The following is a 15,739-nucleotide window of genomic DNA, read 5'->3' on the forward strand; positions in this document are numbered from 1 at the left end:
AGTATCATGAGACTGTCACAATCGCATCCTTTGATCTGACACTGTTGTCACTGATAGTGGGATTTTTTATGAAGGGTTTATTGTATTATTAATGAATTTCATCTTGTAGGCTACACATTCACAGCTAAAATCTGAATTGTTGTACAGGCCTACAGATAAAGAGAAATACAGTGGGGGAAAAAAGTATTTGATCCCCTGCTGATTTTGTACGTTTGCCCACTTACAAAGAAATGATCAGTCTATAATTTTAATGGTAAGTTTATATGAACAGTGAGAGACAGAATAACAACAAAAAAATCCAGAAAAACGCATGTCTAAAATGTTATAAATTGATTTGCATTTTAATGAGGGAAATAAGTATTTGACCCCTCTGCAAAACATGACTTAGTACTTGGTGGCAAAACCCTTGTTGGCAATCACAGAGGTCAGACGTTTCTTGTAGTTGGCCACCAAGTTTGCACACATCTCAGGAGGGATTTTGTCCCACTCCTCTTTGCAGATCTTCTCCAAGTCATTAAGGTTTCGAGGCTGACGTTTGGCAACTCGAACCTTCAGCTCCCTCCACAGATTTTCTATGGGATTAAGGTCTGGAGACTGGCTAGGCCACTCCAGGACCTTAACGTGCTTCTTCTTGAGCCACTCCTTTGTTGCCTTGGCCGTGTGTTTTGGGTCATTGTCATGCTGGAATACCCATCCACAACCCATTTTCAATGCCCTGGCTGAGGGAAGGAGGTTCTCACCCAAGATTTGACAGTACATGGCCCCGTCAAATGATGCGGTGAAGTTGTCCTGTCCCCTTAGCAGAAAAACACCCCCAAAGCATAATGTTTTCACCTCCATGTTTGACGGTGGAAATGGTGTTCTTGGGGTCATAGGCAGCATTCCTCCTCCTCCAAACACGGCGAGTTGAGTTGATGCCAAATAGCTTCATTTTGGTCTCATCTGACCACAACACTTTCACCAGTTGTCCTCTGAATCATTCAGATGTTCATTGGCAAACTTCAGACGGGCATGTATATGTATTCTTGAGCAGGGGACCTTGCGGGGGCTGCAGGATTTCAGTCCTTCACGGCGTAGTGTGTTACCAATTGTTTTCTTGGTGACTATGGTCACAGCTGCCTTGAGATCATTGACAAGATCCTCCCGTGTAGTTCTGGGCTGATTCCTCACCATTCTCATGCTCATTGCAACTCCACGAGGTGAGATCTTGCATGGATCCCCGGGCCGAGGGATATTGACAGTTCTTTTGTGTTTCTTCCATTTGCAAATAATCGCACCAACTGTTGTCACCTTCTCACCAAGCTGCTTGGCGATGGTCTTGTAGCCCATTCCAGCCTTGTGTAGGTCTACAATCTTGTCCCTGACATCCTTGGAGAGCTCTTTGGTCTTGGCCATGGTGGAGAGTTTGGAATCTGCTAACCTACAAAGCATTACATGGGCTTGCTCCTACCTATCTTTCCGATTTGGTCCTGCCGTACATACCTACACGTACGTCACAAGACGCAGGTCTCCTAATTGTCCCTAGAATTTCTAAGCAAACGGCTGGAGGTAGGGCTTTCTCCTATAGAGTTCCATTTTTATGGAATGGTCTGCCTACCAATGTGAGAGACGCAGACTCAGTCTCAACCTTTAAGTCTTTATTGAAGACTTATCTCTTCAGTAGGTCCTATGATTAAGTATAGTCTGGCCCAGGAGTGTGAAGGTGAACAGAAAGGCTGGAGCAACGAACCGCCCTTGCTGTCTCTGCCTTGCCGGTTCCCCTCTTTCCACTGGGATTCTCTGCCTCTAACCCTTTTACAGGGGCTGAGTCACTGGCTTACTGGTGTTCTTCCAGGCCGTCCATGGGAGGGGTGCGTCACTTGAGTGGGTTGAGTCACTGACGTGGTCTTCCTGTCTGGGTTGGCGCCCCCCCTTGGGTTGTGCCATGGCGGAGATCGTTGTGGGCTATACTCGGCCTTGTCTTAGGACGGTAAGTTGGTGGTTGGAGACATCCCTCTAGTGGTGTGGGGGCTGTGCTTTGGCAAAGTGGGTGGGGTTATATCCTGACTGTTTGGCCCTGTCCGGGGGTATCATCGGATGGGGCCACAGTGTCTTCTGATCCCTCCTGTCTCAGCCTCCAGTATTTATGCTGCAGTAGTTTATGTGTCGGGGGGCTAGGGTCAGTCTGTTACATCTGGAGTATTTCTCTTGTCTTATCCGGTGTCCTGTGTGAATTTAAATATGCTCTCTCTAATTCTCTCTTTCTCTCTTTCTGTCTTTCTCTCGGAGGACCTGAGCCCTAGGACCATGCCTCAGGACTACCTGGTATGATGACTCCTTGCTGTCCCCAGTCCACCTAGCCGTGCTGCTGCTCCAGTTTCAACTGTTCTGCCTGCGGCTATGGAACCCTGACCTGTTCACCGGACGTGCTTGTTGCACCCTCGACAACTACTATGATTATTATTATTTGACCATGCTGGTCATTTATGAACATTTTAACATCTTGACCATGTTCTGTTATAATATCCACCCTGCACAGCCAGAAGAGGACTGGCCACCCCTCATAGCCTGGTTCCTCTCTAGGTTTCTTCCTAGGTTTTTGGCCTTTCTAGGGAGTTTTTCCTAGGGAGTTTTTCCTAGCCACCATGCTTCTTTCACATGCATTGCTTGCTGTTTGGGGTTTTAGGCTGGGTTTCTGTACAGCACTTTGAGATATCAGCTGATGTACGAAGGGCTATATAAATACATTTGATTTGATTTGATTGATTGCTTCTGTGGACAGGTGTCTTTTATACAGGTAACAAGCTGCGGTTAGGAGCACACCCTTTAAGTGTGTGCTTCTAATCTCAGCTCGTTACCTGTATAAAAGACACCTGGGAGCCAGAAATCTTTCTGATTGAGAGGGGGTAAAATTCTTATTTCCCTCATTAAAATGCAAATCAATTTATAACATTTTTGACATGTTTTTCTTGATATTTTTGTTCTTATTCTGTCTCTCACTGTTCAAATAAACGTACCATTAAAATTATAGACTGATCATTTCTTTGCCAGTGGGCAAACGTACAAAATCAGCAGGGGATCAAATACTTTTCCCCCCCACTGTAAATAAGGTAGACACAACAATTGTATAGATTAACAAAACAAAGAATTTGCTTTTAATTGTAATGGAGCCAGCTTCGGAGAGTTCTTTCCCAATGGAGTGTGCCCGCTTATGGCGGAGACTGGAGCTTCTGGAAAGTGGCAACCCACTGGAGTTAGGCAAAATTATTTGATGATGGTGATGCCAGATTATCGATGCCAGATGATGCAATTGGGTGGCTGGCTCTGATATTGTCCTCTGCCTCTGTAGCCTTCCTGTAGCCTTCCTATGATTCCAGGCAATGGAGATGGAGCTCAACCTCTTTGTAGCCTGGACTAAGTACTCCTCCACAACTAACGTGTATCATACGTTCCGGGATTCATCCAATGACATTGAGGAGTATACTACCTCAGTCATCGGCTTAATCAATAAGTGCATCGATGGCATCATCCCCACAGTGACCATACGTACATATCCCAACCAGAAGCCATGGATTACAGGCAACATCCGCATCGAGCTAAAGGCTGGAGCTGCCGCTTTCAAGGAGTGGGACACTAGAAATCCCGCTATGCCCTCAGACGAACCATCAAACAAGCAAAGTGTCAATACAGGATTAAGATTGAATCCTAATACACTGGCTCTGAAGCTCGTTGGATGTGACAGGGCTTGAAAACTATTACGGACTACAAAGGGAAACACAGATGTGAGCTGCCCAGTGACACAAGCCTCCCAGATGAGCTAAATGCCCTTTATGCTCGCTTCGAGGCAAGCAACACTGAAGCATACACGAGAGGACGAGCTGTCCTGGACGACTGTCTGAAAACACTCTCGGTAGCCGATGTGAGTAAGACCTTTAAACAGGTCAACATTCACAAAGCTGCGGGGCCAGACAGATTACCAGGACGTGTACTCAAAGTATGTGCGAACTAACTGGCAAGTGTCTTCACTGACATTTTCAACCTCTCCCTGACCAAGTCTGTAATACCTACATGTTTCAAGCAGACCACCACAGTCCCTCTGCCCAAGGAAGTGAAGGTAACCTGCCTAAATGATTACCGCCCCGTAGTACTCATGGCTGATCATGGCTCACATCAACAGCATCCTCCCGGATACTCTAGACCCACTCCAATTCGCATACCGCCCCAACAGATCCACAGATGATGCAATCTCAATCGCACTCCATACTGCCCTTTCCCGCCTGGACAAAACGAACACCTACGTGAGAATGCTGTTCATTGACTACAGCTCAGCGTTCAACACAATAGTGCCCACGAAGCTTATCACTAAGCTAAGGACCCTGGGACTAAACACCTCCCTCTGCAACTGGAACCTGGACTTCCTGACGGGCCGCCCCCAGGTAGTAAGGGTAGGCAACAACACGTCTGCCATGCTGATCCTCAACACTGGGGCCCCTCGGGTGTGTACTTAGTCCCTTCCTTTACTCCCTGTTCACCCACGACTGTGTGGCCAAACACGACTCCAACACCATCATTAAGTTTGCTGACGACACAACAGTGGTAGGCCTGATCACCGACAACGATGAAACAGCCTATAGGGAGGAGATCAGAGACCTGGCAGTGTGGTGCCAGGACAACCTCTCCCTCAATGCGAGCAAGACAAAGGAGTTGATCGTGGACTAAGGAAAAGGAGGGCCGAACAGGCCGCCATTAACATCGACGGGGCTGTTGTGGAGCGGGTCGAGAGTTTCAAGTTCCTTAGTGTCCACATCACCAACAAACTATCATGGTCCAAACACACCAAGACAGTCGTGAAAAGGGCACGACAACACCTTTTCCCCTTCAGGAGACTGAAAAGATTTGGATTGGGTCCCCAGATCCTCAAAAAGTTTTACAGCTGCATCATCGAGAGCATCCTGACCGGTTGCATCACCGCCTGGTATGGCAACTGCTCGGCATCTGACCGTAAGGTGCTACAGAGGGTAGTGCGGTGTCAGAGGAAAGACCAAAAAATTGTCATACACTGTTTTCTTTGCTACCTCACGGCAAGCGGTACCGGAGCGCCAAGTCTAGGACCAAAAGGCTCCTTAACAGCTTATACCCCATGCCATAAGACTGCTGAACAATTAATCAAATTGCCACCGGACTATTTACATTGATACCCCCCCATTGTTTTTGTACACTGCTGCTACTCTCTATTTATTATCTATGCATAGTCACTTAACACCTACCAACATGTACAAATTACCTTGACTAACCAGTACCCCCGCACATTGACTCGGTACCGGTACCCCCTATTGCCCCCTCAACCTATAGCCCCGTTATTGTTACTTTATTGTGTTACTTTTTATTATTTTTTAATTTAGTTTATTTGGTAAATATTTTTTTAACTCTTCTTGAACTGCACTGTTGATTAAGGGCTTGTAAGTAAGCATTTCACGGCAAGATCTACACTTGCTGAATTCGGCGCATGTGACAAATAAAGTTTTATTTGATTTGTTAGTGGCAGACCAAAGCGTGGCTCAACCTCAGGCCTGTTAGATTCAGTTGGATGCATTAAGTGATGCTACGTTTCTGTAATTTTTGTTGTTGTTGGTACAACGTGTTGGAAGATTTTGTTTCTCCCACTAGGTCCAATAGCCATCGTTCACCACTGCTGGTCTGATGAGACAGTGGATTGCGCAGTGAGATGGAAGAGTAAATAGGTTTTTCGCCGTCATAGCCTTAGCCGATGGTAAGAAGTGGAATAGAAACTGTCTGGAACACGGTTTTAACCAATCACCATCCATGATTAAACCCAGCCTTTGTATAATTGAATTCATAGACTTCACTGTGGTGCTGCTATGCTAAAGACCTCTTCTGCCGCAATGCCAGACTCCTTCCAGCACATTCCTAGCCCGTGATTGAGTCCTGCTTTGGCTCTTAGGCCATGATTGGCTGCACAATCAGCCCCAACCCTTGGAAGTAATGCTCTTATCCTTGAAATGCAGGAGCTGATTTTGAGTTAATAGGGCCCTGGGACAGTGGTCTCTAACCGCATTTGCTCCCACTCTCCTTTTTTTTGCCTCCCTTCTCTGCCTCTCCCCCACATGAAACACAGATTAGCCCACATATTCACACCTAAAGATACTAACACACATACACCTACTACTATAGTTGTATTAAAGGTACAAATGGGCACAAAATGGAGAAGCACACCATGAGAAAGTATCTGAGATATAGCTAGAGGTTTCTTACTCCAATCTGATACAAAATATGTGTATGCACTTCTGGGTTTGGATCTATCAGAGTGTGTCTAGTAGCAGTGTTTGTGTATGTGTGTGTGTGTCTAACCAGAGGGAAGGCGTGGGAGATCTTTCCGTCGGGGGGCAGCTTGGCTCCGAAGCCATAGGCTGGGAAAAGCTTGTCACTGTCATAGTCCTGGATGATCTCCCCCACAGCTTTGAGTGCCATGGCGTAGGCGTTCATCTGGTACGGGTTCATGTAGTGGAGGGAAGTGGGCTGAGACGGATTACCTGTCAGAGAGCACAGACAAACACACATAGAGACACAAATGAAATGAAGATAAATGAACGTCCACTCACTGCTGATTCCTGTCGTGACCTATTCCACTGTGTTATATAATATGTGCATAAATATATTTTTGATATGGCCTATGACAGCGCTAAGCTCCAGACTTACCATTAGAAGCAGTGAAGTCGATGGCTACTGTGAAGTTGAGTTGTGTCCTGTTGGGAAGAACATAAAATAGATCAACTTGATCCAAATTAGAATACTGGCGTCCGAGAGGACCAAACATCTTCGACCTGGACATTGATCAATAGTTTATTGAGTAGTTATATTACTCTGGCCCTGGTCCTATAGGCCAAATTGACTAACTGGTTAGATGTCGTAGTGTGGAGCAGTGTGAATGTGATGCAAATAACTCCATGTCCAAGACCTTTAGTCTGGGGGGGGTTCTCAAGCTGTTTATCCACATAGTGACGGGCCGAATTAACACTGGGCTAATTAACATTCAACTCACCCGCCTCGGATGAAATCCACAAATGTATACTCTGACTCCACTTTGAAGGACAGCAGTGTTACCTGATGATCGTAGTGAGGGTGGGGGGGGATGGGGAGAAGGATAGTATGATAATAATAATTACCCCTATGAATCAATACAGTCGTGAAGCTGACAGGCAGATATGAGGAAGGTACTTACCGTGCCAGAGTTGATGTATTTCTTTTTCCTGCCCTTCTTTTTTGGATTTAGAACCTGGTTTGTGGAAAATAAACGAATGGATAAGAAAACGATTACAGTCAATTATTAATGCAATATGAACTGAAGATGCTTGTGGTAAATATTGTGCATAATGTGGATGTACATATCTATTCAAGGGACAACTGAAAGGATATGCCTGATAATAGTAATCACACACAGTATATACACTGCCATTCAAAAGTTGGGAGTCACGTAGAAATGTCCTTGTTTTTGAAAGAAAAGCACATTTTTTGTCCATTGAAATAACATCAAATTGATCAGAAATACAGTGTACACATTGTTAATGTTGTAAATGACTATTGTAGCTGGAAACGGCTGATTTTCAATGGAATATCTACATAGACGTACAAAGGTCCATTATCAGCAACCATCACTCCTGTGTTCCAATGGCACGTTGTGTTAGCTAATCCAAGTTTATCATTTTAAAAGGCTAATTGATCATTAGAAAATCCTTTTGCAATTATGTTAGCACAGCTGAAAACTGTTGTTCTGATTAAAGAAGCAATAAAACTGGCCTTCTTTAGACTATCTGGAGCATCAGCGTTTGGGTGTTCGATTACAGGCTCAAAATGGCCAGAAACAAAGCCCTTTCCTCTGAATTCGTCAATCTATTCTTGTTCTGAGAAATGAAGGCTGTTCCATGCAAGAAATTGCCAAGAAACTGAAGATCTCGTACAACGCTGTGTACTACTCCCTTCACAGAACAGCGCAAACTGCCTCGAACCAGAATAGAAAAAAGAGTGGTAGGCCCCGGTGCACAACTGAGCAAGAGGACAAGTACATTAGAGTGTCTAGTTTGAGAAACAGACGCCTCACAAGTCTTCAACTGGCAGCTTCATTAGATAGTACCCGCAAAACACCAATCTCAATGTCAACAGTGAAGAGGCGACTCAGAGATGCTTGGATTAGTTAACACAACATGAAATTGGAACACAGGAGTGATGGTTGCTGATAATGGGCCTCTGTACTCCTATGTAGATATTCCATTGAAAATCAGCCGTTTCCAGCTACAATAGTCATTTACAACATTAACAATGTGTACACTGTATTTCTGATCAATTTGATGTTATTTCAATGGACAAAAAAAGTTATTTTCCTTCAAAAACAAGGACATTTCTAAGTGACCTCAAACTTTTCAACGGTAGTGTATGTACACTGAGTATACAAAACATGACATAGACTGACCAGGTGAATCCAGGTGAAACTATGATCCCTTATTGATGTCACTTGTTAAATCCAGTTCAATCAGTGTAGATGAAGTTGAGGAGAGGTTAAAGAAGGATTTTTAATCAATGAGACAATTGAGACATTGATTGTGTATGTGTGCCATTCAGAGGGTGACAAAATAATTAAGTGCCTTTGAACGGGGTACTCTCAGCAGTTTCCTGTGTGTATCAAGAATGGTCTACCAACCAAAAGGACATCCATCCAACTTGACACAACTTTGGGAAGCATTGGAGTGAGCATGGGCCAGCATCTCTGTGGAAAGCTTTCGACACCTTCTAGAGTCCATGCCCCAACGAATTGAGGCTGTTTTAAGGGCAAAAGCGGGGTGCAACTCAATATTAGGAAGGTGTTCCTAATGTTTGGTATACTCAGTGTATATGCTTCTGAAAATACACAAACATTTGTGGCTCACCTCATAGACATTAAACTGGTTTTGTCCACGCGAGAAATCTCTGTAACTTGTGGTAAACTCACCGATGAAATCATGGCTGAAGGGAAGAATAACTGAAGGTTTGACACACATTCACAAAGCCTTCCAGACATTCATGTGTTCATCAAAAAGAGCACAAAAAAGTACCTTCCATCTCTGTCCCAGTCATAGACATCCACTTTAACCGTTCTAGTAGGGAAGCAGAAAAAACAATTCAAGAAACGTATTTAATTTGTTCAACATGACCTTAGACACAACCACCACAGACCTACTTACTCTAAGGAAAAAGTGTCATGCTGATACATGTCCAAGAGAGGTAGGCTGATGTCCTGTCAACAGTACACACTGACTCAGAGACTCCGTCAGCATCGTTGACATTGATTGGTGTGAAATGTAGTGTAAAATCCTCTGAGTCAATTCCAATAACACCAGTGCTGGCCCCTGGGACACCACGGCCGACTGCTGGCATTATTCTGAATGCCCCAGTGACTGACAGGTGGCGTCATCATCTGGCTTTGTACTGTAGAGCAGGTTTCCCAAACTCGGTCCTGGGGCCCCCCCTGGGTGCACGTTTAGTTTTTTGCCCTAGCACTACACAGCTGATTCAAATAACCAAGTCATCATCATGCTTTGATTATTTGAATCAGCTGTATAGTACTAGGGCAAATACCAAAATATGTACCCGGGGGCCCGAGGACAGAGTTTGGGAAACCCTGCTGTAGAGGTTCCCCATTGGCTCCCCCCAGACAGTGTCTTTCTCTAACCTGTCATAGTCCCCGTTACACAGGGCCCTCACTGCGATGGTGAAGGGCTGCCAAACAGGGTTCAGGGTGTTCTTAACCACCTCCGTCTTATGACAGATAGTGAACCTGGAACAGAGTAGTAGAGAAAGTTACAGAGAGGAACTCACAATGCACGTATCTGTGAAACTAGGAAATATCACAAGCATTGAGAGAATCCCAAGAAAAGGGGATACTGAGAGCTAGATACTCAGTCCAAGTACATGACAAACTGTGGTAGAACATTGAAAACACAGATGGAACTAGACATTGGATGTTCCCTCGGCAGGTACACTCACGTTCCATCTTCGTTACTTCGGTAGAATACCAGGAAGGGGTCAGACTTCCCAAAAAAGTCCTTCTTGTCCAGCTTGTTGGCACACAGCTGCATGGTAGCAATGTCCTAGAGAGGAACATCAACAGAGAACTTTTGGATAGCTTCTCACTGTAGCACATAAATCAACATATTACTGTAGTCTAACCCTAAGGCAGGTTTTTCTTTTTACTTTTCTTGCCCGGGGTCCCCCACCCAGGCAAACCTGTGACCCAGGGAGCTCCAACCTATGTTCGCACCAAACATTTGACATCTCGTCTTATCATCAGGTGAATGATAATGGCAATTTGGTAGACAGTTTCATTATTTTGACCTTCCCATTTTGACCTTCCCAAAGTTCATTGGAAAAGGAAGTGTAACCTTTAACATAGTCTATTAGCTAGAAAGGTATCTTGGCAGTGTATAGAACATTTTCTATTAAAGGTATCTTTACTTTTACTCAAGTATTATATTTGAGAACTTTTTCCACTACTGCCTACTCTATGAATTCCTTTCATTAGCCATAGATTCTAGTTTTTTATTTTATTTTATTTCACCATTATTTAACCAGGTAGGCCAGTTGAGAACAAGTTCTCCTTTACAACTGCGACCTGGCCAAGATAAAGCGAAGCAGTGAGACCCAAACAACAACACAGAGTTACACATGGAATAAACAAACGTAGAGTCAATAACACAATATAAAAGTCTATATGCAGTGTGTGCAAATGAGGTAAGATTAGGGAGGTAAGGCAATAAATAGACCATAGTGGGTAAGTAATTACAATTTAGCAATTAAACACTGGAGTGATAGATGTGCAGAAGTTGAATGTGCAAGTAGAGATACTGGGGTGCAAAGGAAAAGAAAAACAAATAACAATATGGGGATGAGGTATTTGGATGGGATATTTACAGATGGACTATGCACAGGTGTAATTATCTGTAAGCTGCTCAGACAGCTGATGCTTAAAGTTAGTGAGGGAGATATGAGTCTCCAGCTTCAGTGATTTTTGCAATTCGTTCCAGTCATTGGCAGCAGAGAACTGGAAGGAAAGGCGGCCAAAGGAGGAATTGGCTTTGGGGGTGACCAGAGAGATATACCTGCTGGAGCGCGTGCTATGGGTGGGTGCTGCTATGGTGACCAGTGAGCTGAGATAAGGCGGGGCTTTACCTAGCAAAGACTTAAAGATGACCTGGAGCCAGTGGGTTTGGCGATGAATATGAAGCGAGGGCCAGACAACGAGAGCATACAGGTCGCAGTGGTGGGTAGTATATGGAGCTTTGGTGACAAAACGGATGGCACTGTGATAGACTGCATCCAATTAGCTGAGTAGAATGTTGGAGGCTATTTTGTAAATGACATCGCCGAAGTCGAGGATCGGTAGAAGTCAGTTTTACGAGGGTATGTTTGGCAGCATGAGTGAAGGATGCTTTGTTGCGAAACAGGAAGCCGATTCTAGATTTAATTTTGGATTGGAGATGCTTAATGTGAGTCTGGAAGGAGAGTTAACAGTCTAACCAGACACTTAGGTATTTGTAGTTGTCCACGTATTCTAAGTCAGAACCGTCCAGAGTAGTGATGCTAGATGGGCAGGCAGGTGCGGGCAGCGATCGGTTGAAGAGCATGCATTTAGTTTTACTTGCATTTAAGAGCAGTTGGAGGCCACGGAAGGAGAGTTGTATGGCATTGAAGCTCGTCTGGAGGTTAGTTAACACAGTGTCCAAAGACGGGCCAGAAGTATACAGAATGGTGTTGTCTGCGTAGAGGTGGATCAGAGAATCACCAGCAGGAAGAGCAACATCATTGATGTATACAGAGAAAAGAGTCGGCCCGAGAATTGAACCCTGTGGCACCCCCATAGAGTCTGCCAGAGGTCCGGACAACAGGCCCTCCAATTTGACACACTGAACTCTGTCTGAGAAGTAGTTGGTGAACCAGGCGAGGCAGTCATTTTAGAAACCAAGGCTGTTGAGTCTGCCGATAAGAATGTGGTGATTGGCAGAGTCGAAAGCCTTGGCCAGGTCGATGAACACAGCTGCACAGTATTGCCTCTTATCGATGGCGGTTATGATATCGTTTAGGACCTTGAGCGTGGCTGAGGTGCACCCATGATCAGCTCAGAAACCAGAATGCATAGCAGAGAAGGTATGGTGGGATTCGAAATGGTCGGTGATCTGTTTGTTAACTTGGCTTTCGAAGACCTTAGAAATGCAGGGTAGGATAGATATAGGTATGTAACAGTTTGGGTCTAGAGTGTCTCCCCATTTGAAGAGGGGGATGACCGTGGCAGCATTCCAATCTTTGGGGATCTCAGACAATACGAAAGAGAGGTTGAAAAGATTAGTAATAGGGGTTGCAACAATTGCGGCGGATAATTTTAGAAAGAGAGTGTCCAGATTGTCTAGCCCAGCTGATTTGTAGGGGTCCAGATTTTGCAGCTCTTTCAGATCATCAGCTATCTGGATTTGCGTGAAGGAGAAGCTGGGGAGGCTTGGGCAAGTTGCTGTGGGGCGTGTAGAGCTATTGACCGGGGTAGGGGTAGCCAGGTGGAAAGCATGGCCAGCCGTAGAAAAATGCTTATTGAAATTCTCAATTATTGTGGATTTATTGGTGGTGACAGTGTTTCATAGCCTCAGTGCAGTGGGCAGCTGGGAGGAGGTGCTCTTATTCTCCATGGACTTAACAGTGTCCCAGAACTTTTTGGAGTCTGTACTACAGGATTGTTACATTGGGTGGGCGTTCTATGTGCATTTTTCTATGTTGGTTTGTTTCATTGATTTTGGCCATGTGGCTTCCAATCAGGCACAGCTGTAGAGTGTTGTTGCTGATTGGGAGTCACACATAAGAGTATGTTTTTCCTTTGGGTTTTGTGGGTAATTGTTTCTGTTGAGTGTTTTGCACCTGACAGGACTGTTTGGCTGTCAGTTTTCTTGTTTTTGTATAGTGTTCACGTTGTTCAATTAAAATCTCCACTGCGCCTTGGTCTACTCTCTCTCCCGACAGCCGTTACAAGGATGCACATTTCTGTTTGAAAAAGCTAGCCTTTACTGTCCTAACTGCCTGTGTATATTGGTTCCTAACTTCCTTGAAAAGTTGCATATTGCGGGGGCTATTCGATGCTAATGCAGTACACCACAGGATGTTTTTGTGCTAGTCAAGGGCAGTCAGGTCTGGAGTGAACCAAGGGCTATATCTGTTCCTGGTTCTATATTTTTTGAATGGGGCATGCTTATTTAAGATGGTGAGGAAAGCACTTTTAAAGAATAACCAGGCATCCTCTACTGATGGAATGTCAATATCCTTCCAGGATACCCTGGCCAGGTCGATTAGAAAGGCCTGCTCTCCGAAGTATTTTAGGGAGCGTTTGACAGTGATGAGGGGTAGTTGTTTGACCGCTGACCCATTACGGACGCAGGCAATGAGGCAGTGATCGCTGAGATCTTGGTTGAAGCCAGCAGAGGTGTATTTAGAGGGCAGGTTGGTCAAGATGGTATCTATGAGGGTGCCCGTGTTTACGGATTTGGGGTTGTACCTGGTAGGTACATTGATAATTTATGTGAGATTGAGGGCATCTAGCTTAGATTGTAGGACGGCCGGGGTGTTAAGCATGTCCCAGTTTAGGTCACCTAACATTACGAATTCTGAAGATAGATGGTGGGCAATCAATTCACATATGGTGTCCCGGGCACAGCTGGGGGCTGAAGGTGGTCTATAACAAGGGGCAACGGTAAGAGACTTGTTTCTGGAAAGGCGGATTTTTAAAAGTAGAAGCTCGAATTGTTTGGGCACAGACCTGGATAGTATGACAGAACTCTGCAGGCTATCTCTGCAGTGGATTTCAACTCCGCCCCCTTTGAAATTCTATCTTGTCGGAAAATGTTATAGTTAGGGATGGAGATTTCAGGATTTTTGGTGGCCTTCCTAAGCCAGGATTCAGACACGGCTAGGACATCCGGGGTGGCAGAGTGTGCTAAAGCAGTAAATAAAACAAACTTAGGGAGGAGGCTTCTAATGTTAACATGCATGAAACCAAGGTTTTTACGGTTACAGAAGTCAACAAATGAGAGCACCTGGGGAATGGGAGTGGAGCTAGGCACTGCAGGGCCTGGATTAACATCTACATCACCAGAGGAACAGAGGAGGAATAGGATAAGGGTACGGCTAAAGGCTATAAGAACTGGTCGTTTACTGCGTTCGGAACAGAGAGTAAAAGGAGCAGGTTTCTGGGCGCGAAAGAATAGATTCAAGGCATAATGTACAAACAAGGGTATGGTAGGATGTGAGTACAGTGGAGGTAAACCTAGGCATTGAGTGGCGATGAGAGAGGTTTAATCTCTAGAGACACCATTTAAACCAGGTAAGGTCACCGCATGTTTGGGAGGTGGAACAAAAGGGTTGCTGAGGCATTTTGAGCAGTACACAGACTTCTTTCTAATCCGTAGCCTACAATTGTGCTACAATGATGAACATCGTTGTTCAGATGTGAAATTCCACATATCTTGTGTACTGTTCTCCACACCTCAATACAAGTGTAAGACAATTGGGTTTGGTAGTTTCAACTGACCTCTCCACTGTAAGACTATGTGACTGAATATCAACAGGGGTGAAAGGATAACTTAGTTCCCGTTCTATTATTATCAAATACAAACCAGCATCCCCTTTACCCCAATGCTTCGCCAATTTAGACATTTCAAATGGTAAATTGTACAATTTAACATCTGGTAAAGCCAAGCCTCCTACATCACTTGGTGAGCACACCTTCTTCATATTAATCCAGTTTTTTTCCTGTCCCACAAAAAAGTATTATAGCCTCGTTATTGTTATTTTATTGTGTTACTTTTTATTATTTTTACTTTAGTTTATTTGGTAAATATATTTTTAACTCTTCTTGAACTGCACTGTTGGTTAAGGGCTTGTAAGTAAGCATTTCACGGTAAGGTCTACAGTTGTTGAATTTGGCGCATGTGACAAATAAAGTTTTATTTGATTTGTTAGTGGCAGACCAAAGCGTGGCTCAACCTCAGGCCTGTTAGATTCAGTTGGACGCATTAAGTGATGCACGTTTCTGTAATTTTTTTGTTGTTGGTACAACGTGTTGGAAGATTTTGTTTCTCCCACTAGGTCCAATAGCCATCGTTCACCACCGTTACTATAGGACACTGGAGATTGAATTTCAATATTGAAACAATGTTGCAAATATCGGAGATACAGTACAGACAGCAAAGTTGATACAAATATCTGCTGTTGAAAACCAAATGCTAGTCTAAATGAATGAGGATATCATGTCTAGATGCGTTTTTACAGCTTACAGTATCAATTGCCTGGCTGGTCTGATGAGACAGTGGATTGCGCAGTGATATGGAAGAGTAAATAGATATTTCGCCGTCATAGCCTTAGCCGATGGTAAGATGTGGAATAGACACTGGCTGGAACGCGGTTTTAACCGATCAGCATCCATGATTAAACCCAGCCATTGTATAATTGAATTCATAGACTTCACTGTGGTGCTGCTATGGCTAAAGACCTCTTCTGCCGCAATGCCAGACTCCTTCCAGCACATTCCTAGCCCGCGATTGAGTCCTGCTTTGGCTCTTGATTGGCTCTTAGGCCAATCAAGGGCATGATTGGCTGCACAATCAGCCCCAACCCTTTGAAATGCTGCTCTTATCCTTGAAATGCAGGAGCTGATTTTGAGTTAATAGGGCCCTGGGAC

The 15,739-nt window shown here is 44.5% G+C and overlaps 1 protein-coding gene across 2 annotated transcripts in view; it reads right to left on the minus strand.

Moving 5' to 3' along the window:
- Positions 1 to 15,739, minus strand: part of LOC106566979 (copine-9-like) — a 120,705-nt gene that overhangs the window by 16,227 nt on the left and 88,739 nt on the right. For both annotated transcript variants that reach the window (XM_014135691.2, XM_014135690.2), the window contains 8 exons: positions 10,015 to 10,118; positions 9,701 to 9,805; positions 9,084 to 9,125; positions 8,919 to 8,994; positions 7,220 to 7,273; positions 7,040 to 7,101; positions 6,697 to 6,743; positions 6,349 to 6,530 (listed from right to left, as the gene is read on the minus strand). In XM_014135691.2, coding sequence (XP_013991166.1) covers positions 6,349 to 6,530; positions 6,697 to 6,743; positions 7,040 to 7,101; positions 7,220 to 7,273; positions 8,919 to 8,994; positions 9,084 to 9,125; positions 9,701 to 9,805; positions 10,015 to 10,118 — 672 coding nt within the window. The remainder of the gene's footprint in view (positions 1 to 6,348; positions 6,531 to 6,696; positions 6,744 to 7,039; positions 7,102 to 7,219; positions 7,274 to 8,918; positions 8,995 to 9,083; positions 9,126 to 9,700; positions 9,806 to 10,014; positions 10,119 to 15,739) is intronic.

The sequence above is a fragment of the Salmo salar genome, chromosome ssa13, assembly GCF_905237065.1.
Source record: "Salmo salar chromosome ssa13, Ssal_v3.1, whole genome shotgun sequence".
Classification (NCBI taxonomy): domain Eukaryota; kingdom Metazoa; phylum Chordata; class Actinopteri; order Salmoniformes; family Salmonidae; genus Salmo; species Salmo salar.